This window comes from Epinephelus lanceolatus, chromosome 4, assembly GCF_041903045.1.
Source record: "Epinephelus lanceolatus isolate andai-2023 chromosome 4, ASM4190304v1, whole genome shotgun sequence".
In the NCBI taxonomy this organism is placed as follows: domain Eukaryota; kingdom Metazoa; phylum Chordata; class Actinopteri; order Perciformes; family Serranidae; genus Epinephelus; species Epinephelus lanceolatus.
In genome coordinates, this window is record NC_135737.1 from 48599165 (window position 1) to 48617598 (window position 18434).

Consider the following 18434-nt stretch of genomic DNA (forward strand, 5'->3'; position numbering starts at 1 on the left):
TATATTTTGTTGGGAATACTTTTGCACTTCAATGATATTTTGAATGCTGGACTTTGACTTGCAACAGAGCATTTCTACACTGTTGCTACTTTTGCTTCAGTAAAAAAAATTAGAGAATGTTAGTCTGTTGGAATATTTACTGGGTTTTCTGCATTTGAGGACTGGTAGCGTAACAACTGGGCATAGTATTATTACAGTTATACAGGCAAATCGAGACGTGTTCGTAGTTAGGTAATTGGTTACTTGGCTTCACCAAAGCTAAGTAATGTTAGTTTGCCAATGCATCTTGCCTGCAATTAAACAACCTCTTTACTAACCCAGACTCTTTGCAACATATATCACATACACATGTGCTCAAGACAAACTTTACTTTCAACATGACTACTCTTTGAGAGGAAACTTAAAGTTCCCGCGTCTTTTCTTTGTTCCATTGTCTGACTGACCACACGGTCAGGTAGACCCCTCCCTGAACTTCAAGTTCATTTTTGATTGCACCATCTTTGACCAGTCCAATCCATATATAGCTTCCTGTTGTCAGCCATGTTATTTGTAGGCCAGATGGCCTTTGCCTCACACACACACACACACACACACACATATCCATGCTTGTATATAGTGACTCGTTCGAGTTTGTGTGTTTGTTTGGCTTCTTTCTCTATGTGAGTAAATACTGGAATCATACCTGTTGTCTTTAAAATATTACACAAGAGTGAATGAGTAGTCATCCTCTGCTATGTCAAGAAATCCAAAACCCTTCAACCTTGTAAGGAAATTGCTTAACTTCAGCAAACACTGAAATGAAGAGACTCAGAGAAAAGTTACAGCCAGCGGGATTACTTTAATTGCAGAATACAATTCAACAACACAGGTTGTAGAAAACAAAAGATACGGGAGAAACAGCCCCGCTTATCCAACTTTCAAATGCCTTTATACTATTTGAGTGAGTGGACGTCTGTTTGTTTGTGTGCATGTGTGTGTGTGTGTGTGTGTGTGTGTATGTCCATGTGCAGACAGGTCTGGGCGTATGACCCAACTGTCCCGCCGGGTTTAATTACCTGGAAATGATTGTACAAAAATTACTCAGAATTACCAAAACAACTCCTTTAAAGGAGTCCCTCATAGTAGCTCCAAAGTTCACCAACTCAAAAACAACTTCTTATAAGGAGTGCTTCCTATTGCAAAATCTGACATTTGGTCAACTGTTTCTAAGACCTTTTGCAACTGACATTACTTTCACCTTTGATATAGAATAATACATTATCTGCCTCTACAACCTTTACTATTAATGTGGTCATTTTGGTTATAATTATTAATTTCATTATTAATCAGAATTCCAAATTGATGGTTTGTGTATTTTATGAGACTGATTTCTTTAACTGCCGATCATGTTTTGCCTTTTTGGGAATGGTCCCTATGCGGTGATTTAATGTCATTTAAGTAACAATATTTAACACAATTAATGATTATTACTGGTGATTAATAATTATTTCTGGTAGCCATTTTGATACTTAGAACCATGGATTCCCAACAATTGCTGACCCGTTGCGAGGTCAGGTCCCAGCACGGGTTTATGCCCAAAGCCATAGATTGACTGGAGAGGGTCCAAGTCCAAATACTAAAATATAGCTAGTTCACAGCTTTCTTTTTGTCATCTTCATATTTTTTCCAGTGAGTGGGCTAAAAAGTTTGTTTTCCCATCATTTAGAAATCAGTATCTGTCTGTGGGTCTCTTTAATGATGAGGTCAGTGCTGTGGGCGTCTTTAAAAGATTTAAAGAAGCAGAGTTTCAGTTCAGTTAGGGCACAGTTGTGGTATGACTACAGCAGGACAGCAGGTGAATGTGATACTTGGTGTTTGATGCTGTTTAGTTTAGATGAGTTAAAAATCTGCTGAAATGTAATTTGATTAGTAAAATTAGTTTTACCTGCAAACAGCATTATGAATGTTTCACAAGCCAAAAGAAGGATCATGGTAAACTCAACTCAGATGACATATTTCACATTCACTGCCTACTTTGACAGCAGCCATTTCCAGTATTTATATTTCTTGTTCGTCATGTCTCTATACGTTTTAATTATCTGTGCCAACCTTGTGCTGATTGTGGTTATCTGTGTGAACAGAAGCTTACATGAACCTATGTACATGTTTCTGTGCAGCCTGTTTGTAAATGAACTGTATGGTAGTACAGGGTTGTTTCCATTGCTGCTGCTTCAGATCCTCTCTGACATTCACACTGTTTCTACCTCCTTTTGTTTCCTGCAGATTTTCTGTGTGCATTCATATGGATGTGTAGAGTTTTCCAACCTAGCCGTCATGTCATATGACAGATATCTTGCCATCTGTTATCCTCTACAATATAACACACGTATGACATTTAACAAGGTCGTCGTTCTTATTTCTCTGAGTTGGTTACTCCCTCTGCTTGCACTTGGTGTTTTGGTGTCATTAATTGGTCCTTTACAGCTGTGTGGGAATGTTATCAATAAATTGTACTGTGACTACTACTCCATTGTTAAACTGGCATGTTATGACACCACAGTCCAGAACATTTCTGGACTAACTTGTGCTTCTGTCACAGTCTTATATGCTCTATCTTTAATCTTTTACAGTTATATAAAGATCCTTATAGTTTGTTTTTCTGGTTCTAAACAGACCAGACAGAAAGCTGTCAGCACCTGCACACCTCACCTCGCTTCCCTCTTGAACTTCTCCTTTGGTGGTCTTTTTGAAATAATACAGAATCGGTTTAATATGAACAGTGTGCCCAACATGTTGCGAATCATTTTGTCATTACACTTTCTTACATGTCAGCCTCTTTTAAACCCTGTAATGTATGGACTGAATATGTCCAAAATTCGTAACATATTTAAAAGTCTGGCCCAGTGCGGAAGAAAAGTCTGTCTTTGATTATTTTTGTGTCAACAGTAATGACATCTGTACGATCTTGACTTATCCTAAAATTCAAAACTTAATGCAAATTTTCCACAAATGTCTCTTTGTTGCAAAGTTCGAGGCATCTGCAATATGCATCTGCATTCATTTAAAGAGATCTAAAAACAATATGTAGGTTCAGTACAGATAAAATTGTATTTCTGCGAAGTTCATTAATTTAACTCTGGTATTACGTGTTATTTGTAAAGTGTTAATTTCCATTTAATCACTGACACAAACCAGCTGTGGAAAATAAAACTCATGACCTCTTACCCTCACCTCTTACACAAATGTAATATATGACCCATATGCCCCTAAATCAAGAGTGATGTTGCCACAAATGTTACCTATAAGGTGATATGGTATTAGCACATACATAATCCTTTGGATGTATGAAGATAGAAGTTTATAACATATGTGAAATACCCACTGTACGTTTTGTGTATTTGCATATTAAAAGCATGTATATGATGAATTTATATATGATAATATATGCTGCTTTCTATTTTTATGATAAATATTGAATTTATATATTCAGGTTTATGAAAACAACATATATACAAAGTTCTGTGTGTGTATATGTTTTTTCTTATTAATTACATACACATCTGTCTTTCATGTGTACATTAATGATATCAACATACATTGATGAGCTAAGGGATGAATTTTAATGTGCAAAACATATATGTGTACAATACTGCCACATATACATACAAGTTCATATAATAAAAACATTACTATGATGAACTTTTAAATGGTATTACATGTTGCTATCATATATTTTAACCAAAAATATTTAAAATTTACAAGTTTTTGAAATCAACATAAAATACCTTTATACATATACATATCTTTAATTGATATGTAATATCAACTTATGTTGTATATATGCTTATTTCATAAACTTCTATATATTGATTAAATCTTTATTGTTAAATATACGATAGCAACCTATAACACCATCAAATAATTCATCACATAAATGTTTTTTTTTTAATATTTGCACAAATATATTCATCCAACGCCCATCAATATGTTCTTATTTATGTTAACATAAATGATATACATGTATGGGAAAATTAATGACATATATAAACATACTGAATTTCTGTGTACATGTTGTTTTCATAATCTTGTGTATATATAATAAACATTCATCATTAAAATATATGACAGCAGCACGTAATACTGTCAAAAAATTCAGCGTATAAATGTCCTTAATATATGTATAAATGCTTATTCCGTAGACATATATGTTTTGTACATATGAATTCATTCCAAAACTCATCAATAAATGTTTATATTTTACACTGAAGATAGATGTAATTGTCGAAAATTAATAATAGAAAGATATACACATACAGAATTGTTGTGTATATATATATATATATATTATTTTCATGAATTTGCATATAAAAATTAACTATATGTCCTTAACATAAATGGTTACACCATAGATTAATGCATAAAAACTCATGCTATACATATTTTTAACAAATATGTTACAGTATATGTTTATATTGTAGACATAAATGTTTTATACAACAATGTTCATCCTAAAGCCCATCAACATATATTGATATCATATAAAAGATGATGTGCGGGTCAAAAGATAAATAAAACAACACATGCATACAGGTTGTATAGGCTTTATGTATTTTTCATGAGCTTATCTAAATTTTATATGATTTTTGGAATAATCATTTACATACATACAGGTTGTATATTTATGTATGTGTTGTTAACAAATACAAATGTAGTCAATAAAGGTTCATTGATAATAGCTGTGATTCTACTCAAAACCCACAATAATTACTACAAAGACATGTTAATTATCACTGCTCACTGGTCTGTATAGTTAAGCCTTGCCATAATAAGTTATCATAGGGCTTAGGAGGTTCTTCACTGAGTGCTGATCCTTTCTCTAGAGCACAAACTTCTTGTGTTTATTTGAATTCAGAACTAGCCCAGCTAGTGACTGCTGTGAATAGGGCAGCTGACAACAAGGGAAAGATCAAGAAAGACAGCTGATAGGAGGGAAAAGACTCCAAAGTTGCTACCATGGGTTGCTAGCAACCCATGGTAGCAGTGGTGAGGCCTAGCAGCCTTACTACAACCAAAATTAGCTACAGCCAACATAGGGAAAATATCCCAAGAGTCAGCGAGAGCAGGGGTGGAAGATGACTCACAGGTGGATTCCACGGAAACAGACATTGGAACGGACATGACTATGACTTGGATCTGTGACTCAGTGAAGGATAGGGGCACGGACCTATCCACCAGGGCTAGAATTAGCAGCACTCAGGGCAAGGCGAGCGCATCTGTAGAGGATAAAAGTAGCACAGTTGAGAACAAGATGCTTCAGGTTTGTCCTTGTGGCTGGCAGAAAGTAACATCTCTAAAAGGCCTCAGAACTCATCAGGGAAGGAAGAAGTGTGTGGCAAAGAAAGGGCAGAGTAGCCGCATTGATCAGTACTTCCTAAGAAGTCAGTTGAGTCAGTCGGATGAAGTCCAGCAGCAGGTAGAAAACCACAGTTTGTAGGATATCAGTAACACTGCCACTGAGCAGGAGGAGGAGGAGGAGGAGGGGGAGGAGGAGGAGGAGGGGGTAGTAAGAGAGGATGCAGGTGACACTGAGGTCAGTGTGCCAGCCAGAGAGAGAACCATGGAGCAAAAGGTTAGAGTTAGATGGCCTAGGGCAGATGACAGTAAAGAATGGGAGATAGTTAATAGAGATTTGTCAGTAATCTTGAGTAGGCTTAGAGGAAATGCAATAGAAAGGTTAGAAAAGATGGGAGATATAATTTACTCATATGGTGTAGAGAGGTTTGGGGTGCATGAGAGAAAGAGGAGTGAGAGGGTACAGTCAGGCAAGTCTAGGTGGCAAAGAGAAATAGAGAAGTTAGTTAAGGAAAGGAGACATTTAAGAAAGGTGTGGAGAAAGGCTACAGAAGAAGAAAGGGAGGGAATTAAGGTGTTGCAAGAGGAGTTGAGAAGCAGGCTAGCAGTTCTTAGAAGGGCAGAGCATCTCAGGAAAAAGGGGAGAAAGAAGGAATATGCTAGGACAGGTTTTTTCAGAGACCCTTTTAAGTTTGTTAAAGGATTGTTCAGCCAGGAAAAGGGAGGGCAGCTTAAAGCAGAAAGGCTAGAGGTTGAAGAATATTTGAAAAGTATATATTCAGATTTAGAGAAGAATAGGATAGTAGGTTTCTCACCCGATATCCCTCCATTAAAAGGGATAGAGCATGAGATGGATGTCAGGCCACCTAGGTGGAAGGAAGTTCACGAGGTGGTCAGGCGTGCAAAGGCTTCTTCGGCCCCAGGGCCTAATGGAGTCCCCTACCGGGTTTATAAAAGTGCGCCTGATATCCTTAAATTTTTGTGGAAACAGCTAAGAATAGTTTGGGAGAAGCAAATTATACCAAGAGCATGGCGTAGGGCAGGGGGTGTCCTCATTCCTAAGGAGAAGGAGTCTGTGGACCTTAGCCAATTCCGGATGATTTCTCTCTTGAATGTAGAGGGGAAGATTTTCTTTAGTGTAGTTGCGCAGAGATTAGCTAGCTACTTAGAAAGGAATAGCTTAATAGATACCATGGTGCAGAAGGCAGGAATACCAGGTTTTTCAGGGTGTTTAGAGCATACTAGCATGATCTGGCACCAGATTCAGGCAGCGAAGAATAACAAAAGGGACCTGCATGTAGTATTTTTAGATCTTGCAAATGCGTTTGGTTCAGTACCGCACAGCCTCATTTGGAGTGCGTTTGACTACTTCAGAGTGCCACAGGTAGTTGTCAACTTAGTGAAAGCATATTTTCAGGATATTAGGCTGTGTCTAAGTACAGCAGGTTTCACAACAGGTTGGCATAGGCTAGAAATAGGCATCATGGCAGGGTGTACAATTTCTCCATTAGCATTTACTATGGTGATGGAAGTAATCATCAGGGCTTCTAAGTGGGTGGTAGGTGGAGAGAGATGACAGAACGGGTTGCATTTTCCACCAGTTAGGGCTTACATGGATGACATGACACTGGTGACCACAACAATGCCATGTACAAAGAGGCTACTAGAGAAGGTAAATAAGAACCTCAAGTGGGCCAGCATGAAGATCAAGCCTAGTAAATCTAGAAGCATCTCGTTATGTAGAGGGAAGTTAAGTGATAGGAAGTTTGTCATAGATGATGAGGAAATCCCAACAATTAGGGAAAAGTCAGTAAAGAGCTTAGGTAGGTGGTACAATGTAGAGTTGAATGATAAGGAACAGGTGGTGAAATTTAGGAAAGATGTGGCAGAAGGATTGGATAGAATAGATAAATCAGAACTTCCAGGAATGTTGAAGTTGTGGTGTTTGCAATTTGGGCTATAACCTAGGTTAATGTGGCCATTGTCAGTTTATGAAATTCCAATATCTGTTGTGGAGAGAATTGAAAGGTCGGTTAGCTCCTATATTAGGAAGTGGTTGGGTGCTCCTAGGTGCCTAAGTAGTGTTGCATTGTATGGAAAAGGGATACTTCAGCTGCCAGTATCTAGTTTAACAGAGGAATTTAAATGTACCAAGGTCAGGACAGAGCTGTTGTTATCTGGGAGTAAGGACGTGGTAGTTAGGAGTGTGGTTCCAAATCCAACCAAGGGGAGGAAGTGGAACCCAAGATCGGCAGTTCAGGAGGCAGAGGCAGCTCTTAGACATGCAGAGATTGTAGGTAATGTTCAGTTTGGCCGGGGAGGCCTGGGGCTTGGCTCAGGCCAACCGATATGGAATACAGCAGGTCTCAAAGATAAAAGAAAGCTGGCTGTGGAACAGATACGTAGACAGGAAGAGATGCTAAAGGGTGCAAAGGTAGTGGCCCAGGCTAAACAGGGACAGTGGTTGAATTGGGAAAGTGTAGAGAAGAGGAAGCTTAGTTGGAGGGACCTGTGGAGTATGGAGGAGAATCGTATTAGATTCCTGGTAGGGGCTACATACGATGTGTTACCAACCCCCCAGAACCTAAAACTGTGGGTAAATGAGGACCCATCATGCCCATTGTGTTCACGTACCGCAACCTTAAAGCATATTTTGTCAGGCTGTAAAGTTAGCTTGTCACAAGGCCGATATACTGTATATCACATGCACATGTACTCAAGACAGACTTTATTTTCAACATGACTACTCTTTGAGAGGAAACTCAAAGTTCGCACGTCTTTTCTTTGTTCCATTGTCTGACTGACCACACAGTCAGGTAGACCCCTCCCTGAACTCCAAAGTCATTTTTGATTGCGCCATCTTTGACCAGTCCAATCCATATATAGCTTCCTGTTGTCAGCCATGTTATTGGTAGGCCAGGTGGCCTTTGTCTCACACACACACACACACACACACACACACACACACACACACACGCGCACACACACACACATATCCATGCTTGTGAGTATGTGTGTTTGTTTGGCTTTTTTTCTATGTGAGTAAATACTGGAATTATACCTGCTGTCTTTTAAATATTACACAAAAATGAATGAGTAGTCATCCTCTGCTATGTCAAGAAATCCAGAATCCTTCAACCTTTACTATTAATGTGGTCATTTTGGTTATAATTATTAATTTCATTATTAATCAGAATTCCAAATTGATGGATTGTGTATTTTATGAGACTGATTTCTTTAACTGCCGATCATGTTTTGCCTTTTTGGGAATGGTCCCTATGCGGTGATTTAATGTCATTTAAGTAACAATATTTAACATAATTAATGATTATTACTGGTGATTAATAATTATTTCTGGTAGCCATTTTGATACTTAGAACCATGGATTCCCAACAATTGCTGACCCGTTGCGAGGTCAGGTCCCAGCACGGCTTTATGCCCAAAGCCATAGATTGACTGGAAAGGGTCAAAGTCCAAATACTAAAATATAGCTAGTTCACAGCTTTCTTTTTGTTATCTTCATATTTTTTCCAGTGAGTGGGCTAAAAAGTTTGTTTTCCCATCATTTAGAAATCAGTATCTGTCTGTGGGTCTCTTTAATGATGAGGTCAGTGCTGTGGGCGTCTTTAAAAGATTTAAAGAAGCAGAGTTTCAGTTCAGTTAGGGCACAGTTGTGGTATGACTACAGCAGGACAGCAGGTGAATGTGATACTTGGTGTTTGATGCTGTTTAGTTTAGATGAGTTAAAAATCTGCTGAAATGTAATTTGATTAGTAAAATTAGTTTTACCTGCAAACAGCATTATGAATGTTTCACAAGCCAAAAGAAGGATCATGGTAAACTCAACTCAGATGACATATTTCACATTCACTGCCTACTTTGACAGCAGCCATTTCCAGTATTTATATTTCTTGTTCGTCATGTCTCTATACGTTTTAATTATCTGTGCCAACCTTGTGCTGATTGTGGTTATCTGTGTGAACAGAAGCTTACATGAACCTATGTACATGTTTCTGTGCAGCCTGTTTGTAAATGAACTGTATGGTAGTACAGGGTTGTTTCCATTGCTGCTGCTTCAGATCCTCTCTGACATTCACACTGTTTCTACCTCCTTTTGTTTCCTGCAGATTTTCTGTTTGTATTCATGTGGATGTGTAGAATTTTCCAACCTAGCCGTCATGTCTTATGACAGATATCTTGCCATCTGTTATCCTCTACAATATAACACACGTATGACATTTAACAAGGTCGTTGTTCTTATTTCTCTGAGTTGGTTATTCCCTGTTCTTACAGTTGCTGTTTTGGTGTCATTAATTTGTTCTTTACAGCTGTGTGGGAACGTTATCAATAAAGTGTACTGTGACTACTACTCCATCGTTAAACTTGCATGTTATGACACCACAGTCCAGAACATTTATGGACTAACTTGTGCTTCTTATATGCTCCATCTTTAATCTTTTATAGTTATATAAAGATCCTTAAAGTTTGTTTTTCTGGTTCTAAACAGACCAGACAGAAAGCTGTCAGCACCTGCACACCTCACCTCGCTTCCCTCTTGAACTTCTCCTTTGGAGGTCTTTTTGAAATAATACAGAATCGGTTTAATATGAACAGTGTGCCCAACATGTTGCGAATCGTTTTGTTATTACACTTTCTTACATGTCAGCCTCTTTTAAACCCTGTAATGTATGGACTGAATATGTCCAAAATTCGTAACATATTTAAAAGTCTGGCCCAGTGCGGAAGAAAAGTCTGTCTTTGATTATTTTTGTGTCAACAGTAATGACATCTGTATGATCTTTACTTATCCTAAAATTCAAAACTTAATGTAAATTTTCTACAAATGTCTCTTTGTTGCAAAGTTCGAGGCATCTGCAATATGCATCTGCATTCATCTGTGAAATACCCACTGTATGTTTTGTTTATGTGTATATTAAAAGCATTTATATGATGGATTTTTATATGGTAATATATGCAGCTACTGTGTATTTAGACCAGTGGTTCCCAAAGGGTGTGCCGTGGCACACTGGTGTGCCATGAGGCAAGTGCGGGTGTGCTGTGGGATTTTGTGACAACCATACATTATTATTGCAATATACAATTACAGAAAAGTAATTATTTTTTAATTTACTATATCACTACTTTGTATGCACTCATTTCATAATACAGAGGCAAACTCTACCTAAAAACAATTCTTTAAAAAAAAAAAAAAAAAAACCCTCAAAAAGAACTCCATATTTCGCTGATCACGCAGTTGCGCAGGTGGGAATTATAATGGTGCGTTCCAGGCAGGCTTCTGAACTCGTACGTCATGACTTCAAGTCACGAGTTACGACTTTGTAGCGTTCCAGGAAAGTTACGGCAAACTGCCAGCTACTTCCTGTTTAACGTTTAACATATTATGTTAACATATTATTATTGCAACATGCGAATTTAATTTACATTGTCCTAAAGTCTATTTCTCACCGTGTATCAGACGCAGCATCACCGCATTCACAGGGGCTGCCACATTTGTTTGTGGGTTATGTGACGTCAGAGGTTGGAACTGGGAGAGTTCACGGGTGGGAAGTTACGGGTTTGACTGCCGTTCCAGTGCACTTTCACGGGTTACAGGTTGTGAAAACACGAGTTACGGGTTGCCTGGAACGCACCATTAGACTGTGACACATTCAATATTAAAACAGAGAAACATAACGAGAGGGAAAATGGAGCGCTTTCTTGTGCGGAGCAAACCACCAACCACCAGTGCAGAGACTGCCGACAACCCACCGAAAGAAAAGAGAAAAAAACTGTCAGCAGACAGTATCATGACAGTTATCTGTCTTATGGCTTCAGTTGGACTGGGGATGTCAACACTCCTCAGCCCGAGTGCATCCTCTGTCGGGAGAAGTAAGCTAATGCTAACATGGTTCCCAGCAAGCTGAAGAGGCACTTGGAAACCAAACATCCCTCCCATGTTGGGAGAAACTTGGCCTACTTCAAAAGAGCTCGAGATCTGAACCAGAGGCAGCAAGACCGTTTGTTGGATTCTGTGAAAGTGTCTGAAAAGGCAATGGAGGCTAGTTACATGCTAGCGGAGCTTATTGCAAAGCAAAAGAAACCTCACACAATAGCGGAGACACTCATCCTCCCCGCTTGCAAAAAAATTGCAGGTGTCATGCTGGGTCCAGATGCCGCAAATGAGCTATCCAAAGTGCCGTCGTCTGATAATACAATCAAAAGAAGAATGGACGACATGTCAGAAGACATTGAGCAACATTTGACAGAGAAACTGCAGGCGAGCGGCAGATTTTCCCTCCAAATAGACGAGTCAACTGACATTAGTGGGACTGCCCAACTCCTGGCAAACGTCAGATATGTTGATGGTGACTCTATCAAAGAGACCTTTTTCTTCTGCAAAGAAATGGAAAGCCGCACTACGGGAGAAGAAATATTCAGGGTAACTAATGACTATTTAAAAGAGAACAATCTGACCTGGAATATGTGCGTCAGTCTTTGCACAGATGGTGCGGCATGCATGACGGGGAGAGTGAAAGGATTTATTGCTAAGGTGAAAGCACAAAACCCACATATTGTGACAAACCACTGTATTTTGCATCGAGAGGCATTAGTTGCCAAAACCATGCCCCCGGAGTTGACTGAGGTGCTGGATCAGGCTGTGCAGATGGTGAATTACATCAAATCAAGGCCCCTGAAATCTCGCCTCTTCTCCCAGCTGTGCGCCGAGATGGGAGCCGACCACCAAAGCCTGATTCTCCACACAGAGGTACGTTGGCTGTCACGGGGAAAGTCCTTTCCCGTCTTTATGAGCTTCGGGAAGAGCTTTTGGAATTTTCACGTGAACACGTTGTCCCACATAAGGACAAGCTCGCGGATGAGAGGTGGTGCGCCAGGCTGGCTTACCTTGCAGACATATTTGGGCATCTCAACGAGTTAAACGCCAAGCTTCAGGGCAGGAATGAAAACATTTTATCATCCACAGACAAGATTCGGGGGTTTATGGGCAAACTTATCCTGTGGCTGCGCCACAGGCAGCTAGGGAGTGCGCTGTATATGCCGAACACCTTCAGACCTTAAAAGAGAGGTTTGAGCGCTATTTTCCACGTGTGGCTGACATCGAGGACTATGACTGAATCCGAGACCCATTCAACCAGGAATCCTCAACAGAAAAGCTCACTATGAAAGAGAGAGAAGAGTGCGCAGAGCTCCATGTGGACCGCACACTGAAACTCAAATTTAGTGAGCTCCCACTGGATCAGTTTTGGTTGGCTTCTGCATCAGAGTACCCAAACATCTCCCACCACGCAATTGAGCAACTTCTTCTTTTCCCCACTACTTACCTGTGTGAGTTGGCGTTCTCTACTCTGGTTTACATGAAGAACAACAGGAGGTCACGGCTCTCTGTTGAACAGGACTTACGAGTGGCCCTCTCCTCAGTGCCACCAAGGATTAAAAAAATCTGTGCGCCCCGACAGGCACACGTGTCTCACTAATTTGTAAGTAGGCAAAATATTTACAATAGCACACGTTTCAATGCTGATACAAAATGTTACATTTATAATTTGTAGTTCAGGACAATGGACGGTGCAGCTTCCTTGCTTTGTGCTTAATTTCTGCTGAGTTTTCTTTGCCTCGTTTTTAATTTTGTGACCTGTCTGGTTTAAATGGGTGTGTTGCTGCTTTGATGAAGCCTAATTTGATGAAGTTTCAAATTAATTTTTGAAATATTTCGTTTATAAATATTTCATGAGTAATATAGTTGTCTTTGTCACATTTTATTTGGCATTAGTAAATAATTATGCACATTTACAGATATTTTACATGATATGAGTGATAACACGTGTTATAAAGGCTATTTGGCACAAAAGGTGTGCCTTGAGATTTTTACTTGTCCTTTGGTGTGCCTTGGGCACAAAAAGTTTGGGAACCACTGATTTAGACAATGAATATTTCATATAAAGAAATGTATGAAAACATTTTTAATATGCATAATGTATGTCTACAATATGAGCATATAAACATATATTAAAAACAATTATATGATGAATTTTTGTGCCTTTACATGTTGTTAAAATATATGTTAATGGTGAATATTTAATATGCACAAGTTTATGAAAACAACATATATACAACAATTCTTTATGTTTTTGAGTTTTTTTTGACATCACTTTTGTTAACATAAATAATAACATATTGACTGGGATGAATATATATGTGCTTAGAAGAAGCTAGGCTTCTTACTGGTTTTAACAGACGGCATCACATCACCCCAATTCTGGCTTCCCTCCATTGGCTCCCTGTGCGTTTTAGAATTGATTTTAAGATTTTACTGATCACTTTTAAAGCCCGTCTGGGACTGGCCCCAAGTTACATAGCAGAAATGTTGACCCCATATGAGCCAGTACGCAGCCTTAGATCCTCAGGCAGGGCCCTCCTGGCCGTTCCAAAGTCGAGACTTAAATCTAGAGACGACCGCGCTTTTTCCACCAGGGCCCCTCGACTTTGGAATGACCTGCCTGAGGAGATAAGGCTTGCAGAATCAGTAACATCTTTTAAATCTCTTCTTAAAACCCATTTTTATAGACTTGCCTTTATGTGATGTCGTCTTTATATCTTTTTAGTTATTCTTTTTGTTTACTGTTTTTATTTATTTTATTCTATTCCTTTTAATTGTTTATTCTTTGTTATGCTATTGTCATTATGCAGTGTTGTCTTTTTATCCTTCTATTCGTTTCTTTCTAGTATTTAGAATAGTTTTATTGCCTTTATTGTTCTTATCTCTTTTAACATTCTGTCATATCATTCTGTCTGTGTTTTGCTTAAGTTTACCTCAATTTGAGCTTAATTTTGTCATGCTTGTGCTTGCCCTCACTGTTTTGACTCTCTTGCTATAGATATTCCTGCTTTTGCTTTGTTTGTCAAAGCACTTTGTAAACTTTTGTTTTTAAAGGTGCTATATAAATAAAGTTATTATTATTATTATTATATTAAAAAAAAATGTAAGATACATTTTAATATGGTATGATTTGTTGCTACCATATTTTAATGAAAAGATTTATTTAATACATAGAAGCTTATGAAATCAACAAATATACAACAATTTTGTATGTGTACAGTACAGGCCAAAAGTTTGGACACACCTTCTCATTCAATGCGTTTTCTTTATTTTCATGACTATTTACATTGTAGATTCTCACTGAAGGCATCAAAACTATGAATGAACACATGTGGAGTTATGTACTTAACAAAAAAAGGTGAAATAACTGAAAACATGTTTTATATTCTAGTTTCTTCAAAATAGCCACCCTTTGCTCTGATTACTGCTTTGCACACTCTTGGCATTCTCTCCATGAGCTTCAAGAGGTAGTCACCTGAAATGGTTTCCACTTCACAGGTGTGCCTTATCAGGGTTAATTAGTGGAATTTCTTGCTTTATCAATGGGGTTGGGACCATCAGTTGTGTTGTGCAGAAGTCAGGTTAATACACAGCCGACAGCCCTATTGGACAACTGTTAAAATTCATATTATGGCAAGAACCAATCAGCTAACTAAAGAAAAACGAGTGGCCATCATTACTTTAAGAAATGAAGGTCAGTCAGTCCGGAAAATTGCAAAAACTTTAAATGTGTCCCCAAGTGGAGTCGCAAAAACCATCAAGCGCTACAACCAAACTGGCACACATGAGGACCGACCCAGGAAAGGAAGACCAAGAGTCACCTCTGCTTCTGAGGATAAGTTCATCCGAGTCACCAGCCTCAGAAATGGCAAGTTAACAGCAGCTTAGATCAGAGACCAGATGAATGCCACACAGAGTTCTAGCAGCAGACCCATCTCTAGAACAACTGTTAAGAGGAGACTGCGCCAATCAGGCCTTCATGGTCAAATAGCTGCTAGGAAACCACTGCTAAGGAGAGGCAACAAGCAGAAGAGATTTGTTTGGGCCAAGAAACACAAGGAATGGACATTAGACCAGTGGAAATCTGTGCTTTGGTCTGATGAGTCCAAATTTGAGATCTTTGGTTCCAACTGCCGTGTCTTTGTGAGACGCAGAAAAGGTGAACGGATGGATTCCACATGCCTGGTTCCCACTGTGAAGCATGGAGGAGGAGGTGTGATGGTGTGGGGGTGTTTTGCTGGTGACACTGTTGGGGATTTATTCAAAATTGAAGGCACACTGAACCAGCATGGCTACCACAGCATCCTGCAGCGACATGCCATCCCATCCGGTTTGCGTTTAGTTGGACGATCATTTATTTTTCAACAGGACAATGACCCCAAACACACCTCCAGGCTGTGTAAGGGCTATTTGACCAAGAAGGAGAGTGATGGAGTGCTGCGGCAGATGACCTGGCCTCCACAGTCACCGGACCTGAACCCAATCCAGATGGTTTGGGGTGAGCTGGACCGCAGAGTGAAGGCAAAGGGGCCAACAAGTGCTAAACACCTCTGGGAACTCCTTCAAGACTGTTGGAAAACCATTTCAGGTGACTACCTCTTGAAGCTCATGGAGAGAATGCCAAGAGTGTGCAAAGCAGTAATCAGAGCAAAGGGTGGCTATTTTGAAGAAACTAGAATATAAAACATGTTTTCAGTTATTTCACCTTTTTTTGTTAAGTACATAACTCCACATGTGTTCATTCATAGTTTTGATGCCTTCAGTGAGAATCTACAATGTAAATAGTCATGAAAATAAAGAAAACGCATTGAATGAGAAGGTGTGTCCAAACTTTTGGCCTGTACTGTATATATTTCTTATGTTAACATATATAATATCAACATATATTTATGGGCTTTTGGATTAATATATAGGAACATTATATATGTGTTAGCATATTTTATATAAGTACATATATTTTAAACATTTTTATGATTAGTTTGTATATGGTATTACACGTTGCTACCACATTTTTAAATAATAAATCTTTAATTAATATTTAGCAGTTCATGAAAAACAACAGGTCAGATAATCAAATCCTTCCACAAAAAGGAACTTTATGTAGTTGAAGTGACAAATTACACATAAACCAGAATAAATCTTACAGTTTTTTGGCACAGTTTTTCAGAATATGTCCTGAAATGACATCAGGGCCAGGACTTCTTTTACACTCCTGAAGAGTTTGAGGACTTTGCCCTTATCTACATGAACACAGTTCCTCTCAGGAGCAGGAGCAGCATTGGGAAAGACTGACAGCTCTTCATTAAAATGATGGACATTAAAACGGTTATAAAAACTTTTCAGCTCATTTGAAACTTCAAAGGCAGAATTGCCATTCAGGGAAATAGATTAATTAAATCAGATAAAATTTATCACAATTTATTGTTGAGTATTTGAAACATTGTCCCAAAACATATTGTGAGCATTCAGAGCCCTTTGAAGCCTTTAATCACAATCTTCAACAACCATTAGGGCTGGGAGATAAATTGATTTTATCCATTAATTTGAATTTGTAGTTTAGGCCGATTTTTTTTTTTTTTAATGAAAATCGAGTTTCTATTTAAAATCAGCCACCACCGCTCCCCGCTGGGCTCCCGTAGTTCAGAGTGGGCTCACCCCTCCCCTCTGCGCGCTTAATACACAAACAACATGGCGCTGAAGAACTCGTTCTCAAGAAAGGGAACGAGTTCTTCAGGGCTTTTGTGTGCTCACCTGTGTCTGTGTGTGTGTGTCTGTGAGTGTGTGTGCGCATCAGGGCCGAACTCTGCCATGTGTGACACAGAGAGCAGAGGAGGATTTTAGACGCGCACCGTGTAGGGACAGAAATGACATGACATTTGTGTAAATAAGATAAACAAGTGTTACCAGCGCCAAGCTGGCAGACCCCCGTACCGTAGTAAAGGGAACTCCGAAGACCATTAGCTCCTTTAGCTTGTGTTAGCTCGTTGTGGCAACAACACATAAACAACAGGACAGCACCACCATCTGCGTTAAAGAACGGCACTTTATTTTCAGCACTGCAGGGATGATGCACAGCCTCTCTCGTCAGTGTCTGACTTTTACATAGAGGGAAATAAGTCAAAAACAGCATGCAGAACAGCCCTAACTATAAGCTTTATCAAAGAGGAAAGTCTTAAGTCTAGTCTTAAATGTGGAGACGGTGTCTGCCTCCCGGACCGTAACAGGAAGATGATTCCACAGGAGAGGAGCCTGATAGCTGAAGGCTCTGGCTCCTGATCTGCTTTTGGAGACTTTAGGGACCACGAGTAACCCTGCGTTCTCAGAGCGCAGTGTTCTGGTGGGATAATATGGCACTATGAGCTCTCTAAGATATGACGGAGCTTGACCATTTAGAGCTTTATAAGTTAACAGTAGGATTATAAATTCAATTCTGGATTTTACAGGGAGCCAGTGCAGAGAAGCTTAAACAGGAGAAATATGATCTCGTTTCTTAGTTCCTGTTAGTACACGTGCTGCTGCATTCTGAATTAGCTGGAGAGTTTTTAAGGACTTACTAGAGCTACCTGATAATAGAGAGTTACAGTAATCCAGCCTTGAGGTAACAAAAGCGTGGACCAATTTTTCTGCATCTTTTCGGGTCAGGATAGGCCTAATTTTCACAATGTTACGCAGATGAAAAAAATGCAGTCCGTGAGGTTTGTTTTAAATGAGAATTAAAAGACAAATCTTGATCAAATATTACTCCGAGGTTTCTTACGGTAGTGCTAGAGGCCAGAGCAATGCCATCTAGAGAAACTATGTCATCAGATAAAGAGTCTCTGAGTTGTTTGGGGCCAAGAACAATAACTTCAGTTTTGTCTGAATTTAACATCAGGAAATTGGTGCTCATCCAGGTTTTTATGTCTTTAAGGCAATTATGGAGTTTAGTTAATCGATTACTTTCTTCTGGCTTCATAGATAAATACAACTGAGTATCATCTGCATAACAATGGAAATTTACAGAGTGATTTCTAATGATGTTACCTAAAGGAAGCATATATAGAGTAAATAGGATTGGTCCGAGCACAGAACCTTGCGGAACTCCAAAACAAACTTTGGTACGTAAGGATGATTCATCATGAACGTGAACAAATTGAAAACGATCAGATAAATAAGATTTAAACCAGCTTAGTGCTGAACCTTTTAGGCCAATTAAGTGATCCAGTCT

At 39.1% G+C, this 18434-nt stretch overlaps 1 protein-coding gene and 1 pseudogene across 1 annotated transcript; both read left to right on the plus strand.

The window, feature by feature from the left end:
* Positions 1 to 1938: 1938 nt before the first annotated feature.
* Positions 1939 to 2907, plus strand: LOC117259254 (olfactory receptor 4B13-like). The gene has a single exon (XM_033630499.2). The coding sequence runs from the start codon at positions 1939 to 1941 to the stop codon at positions 2905 to 2907; it is 969 nt and encodes a 322-aa protein (XP_033486390.2).
* A 6344-nt stretch (positions 2908 to 9251) lies between these two features.
* On the plus strand, positions 9252 to 11224 carry LOC117259253 (olfactory receptor 10J4-like; annotated as a pseudogene).
* Positions 11225 to 18434: the final 7210 nt, after the last annotated feature.

Excerpts from the sequence above, each read along its gene's own strand:
- LOC117259254 (XM_033630499.2), top strand. The coding sequence starts at position 1,939 with ATGAATGTTTCACAAGCCAAAAGAAGGATCATGGTAAACTCAACTCAG.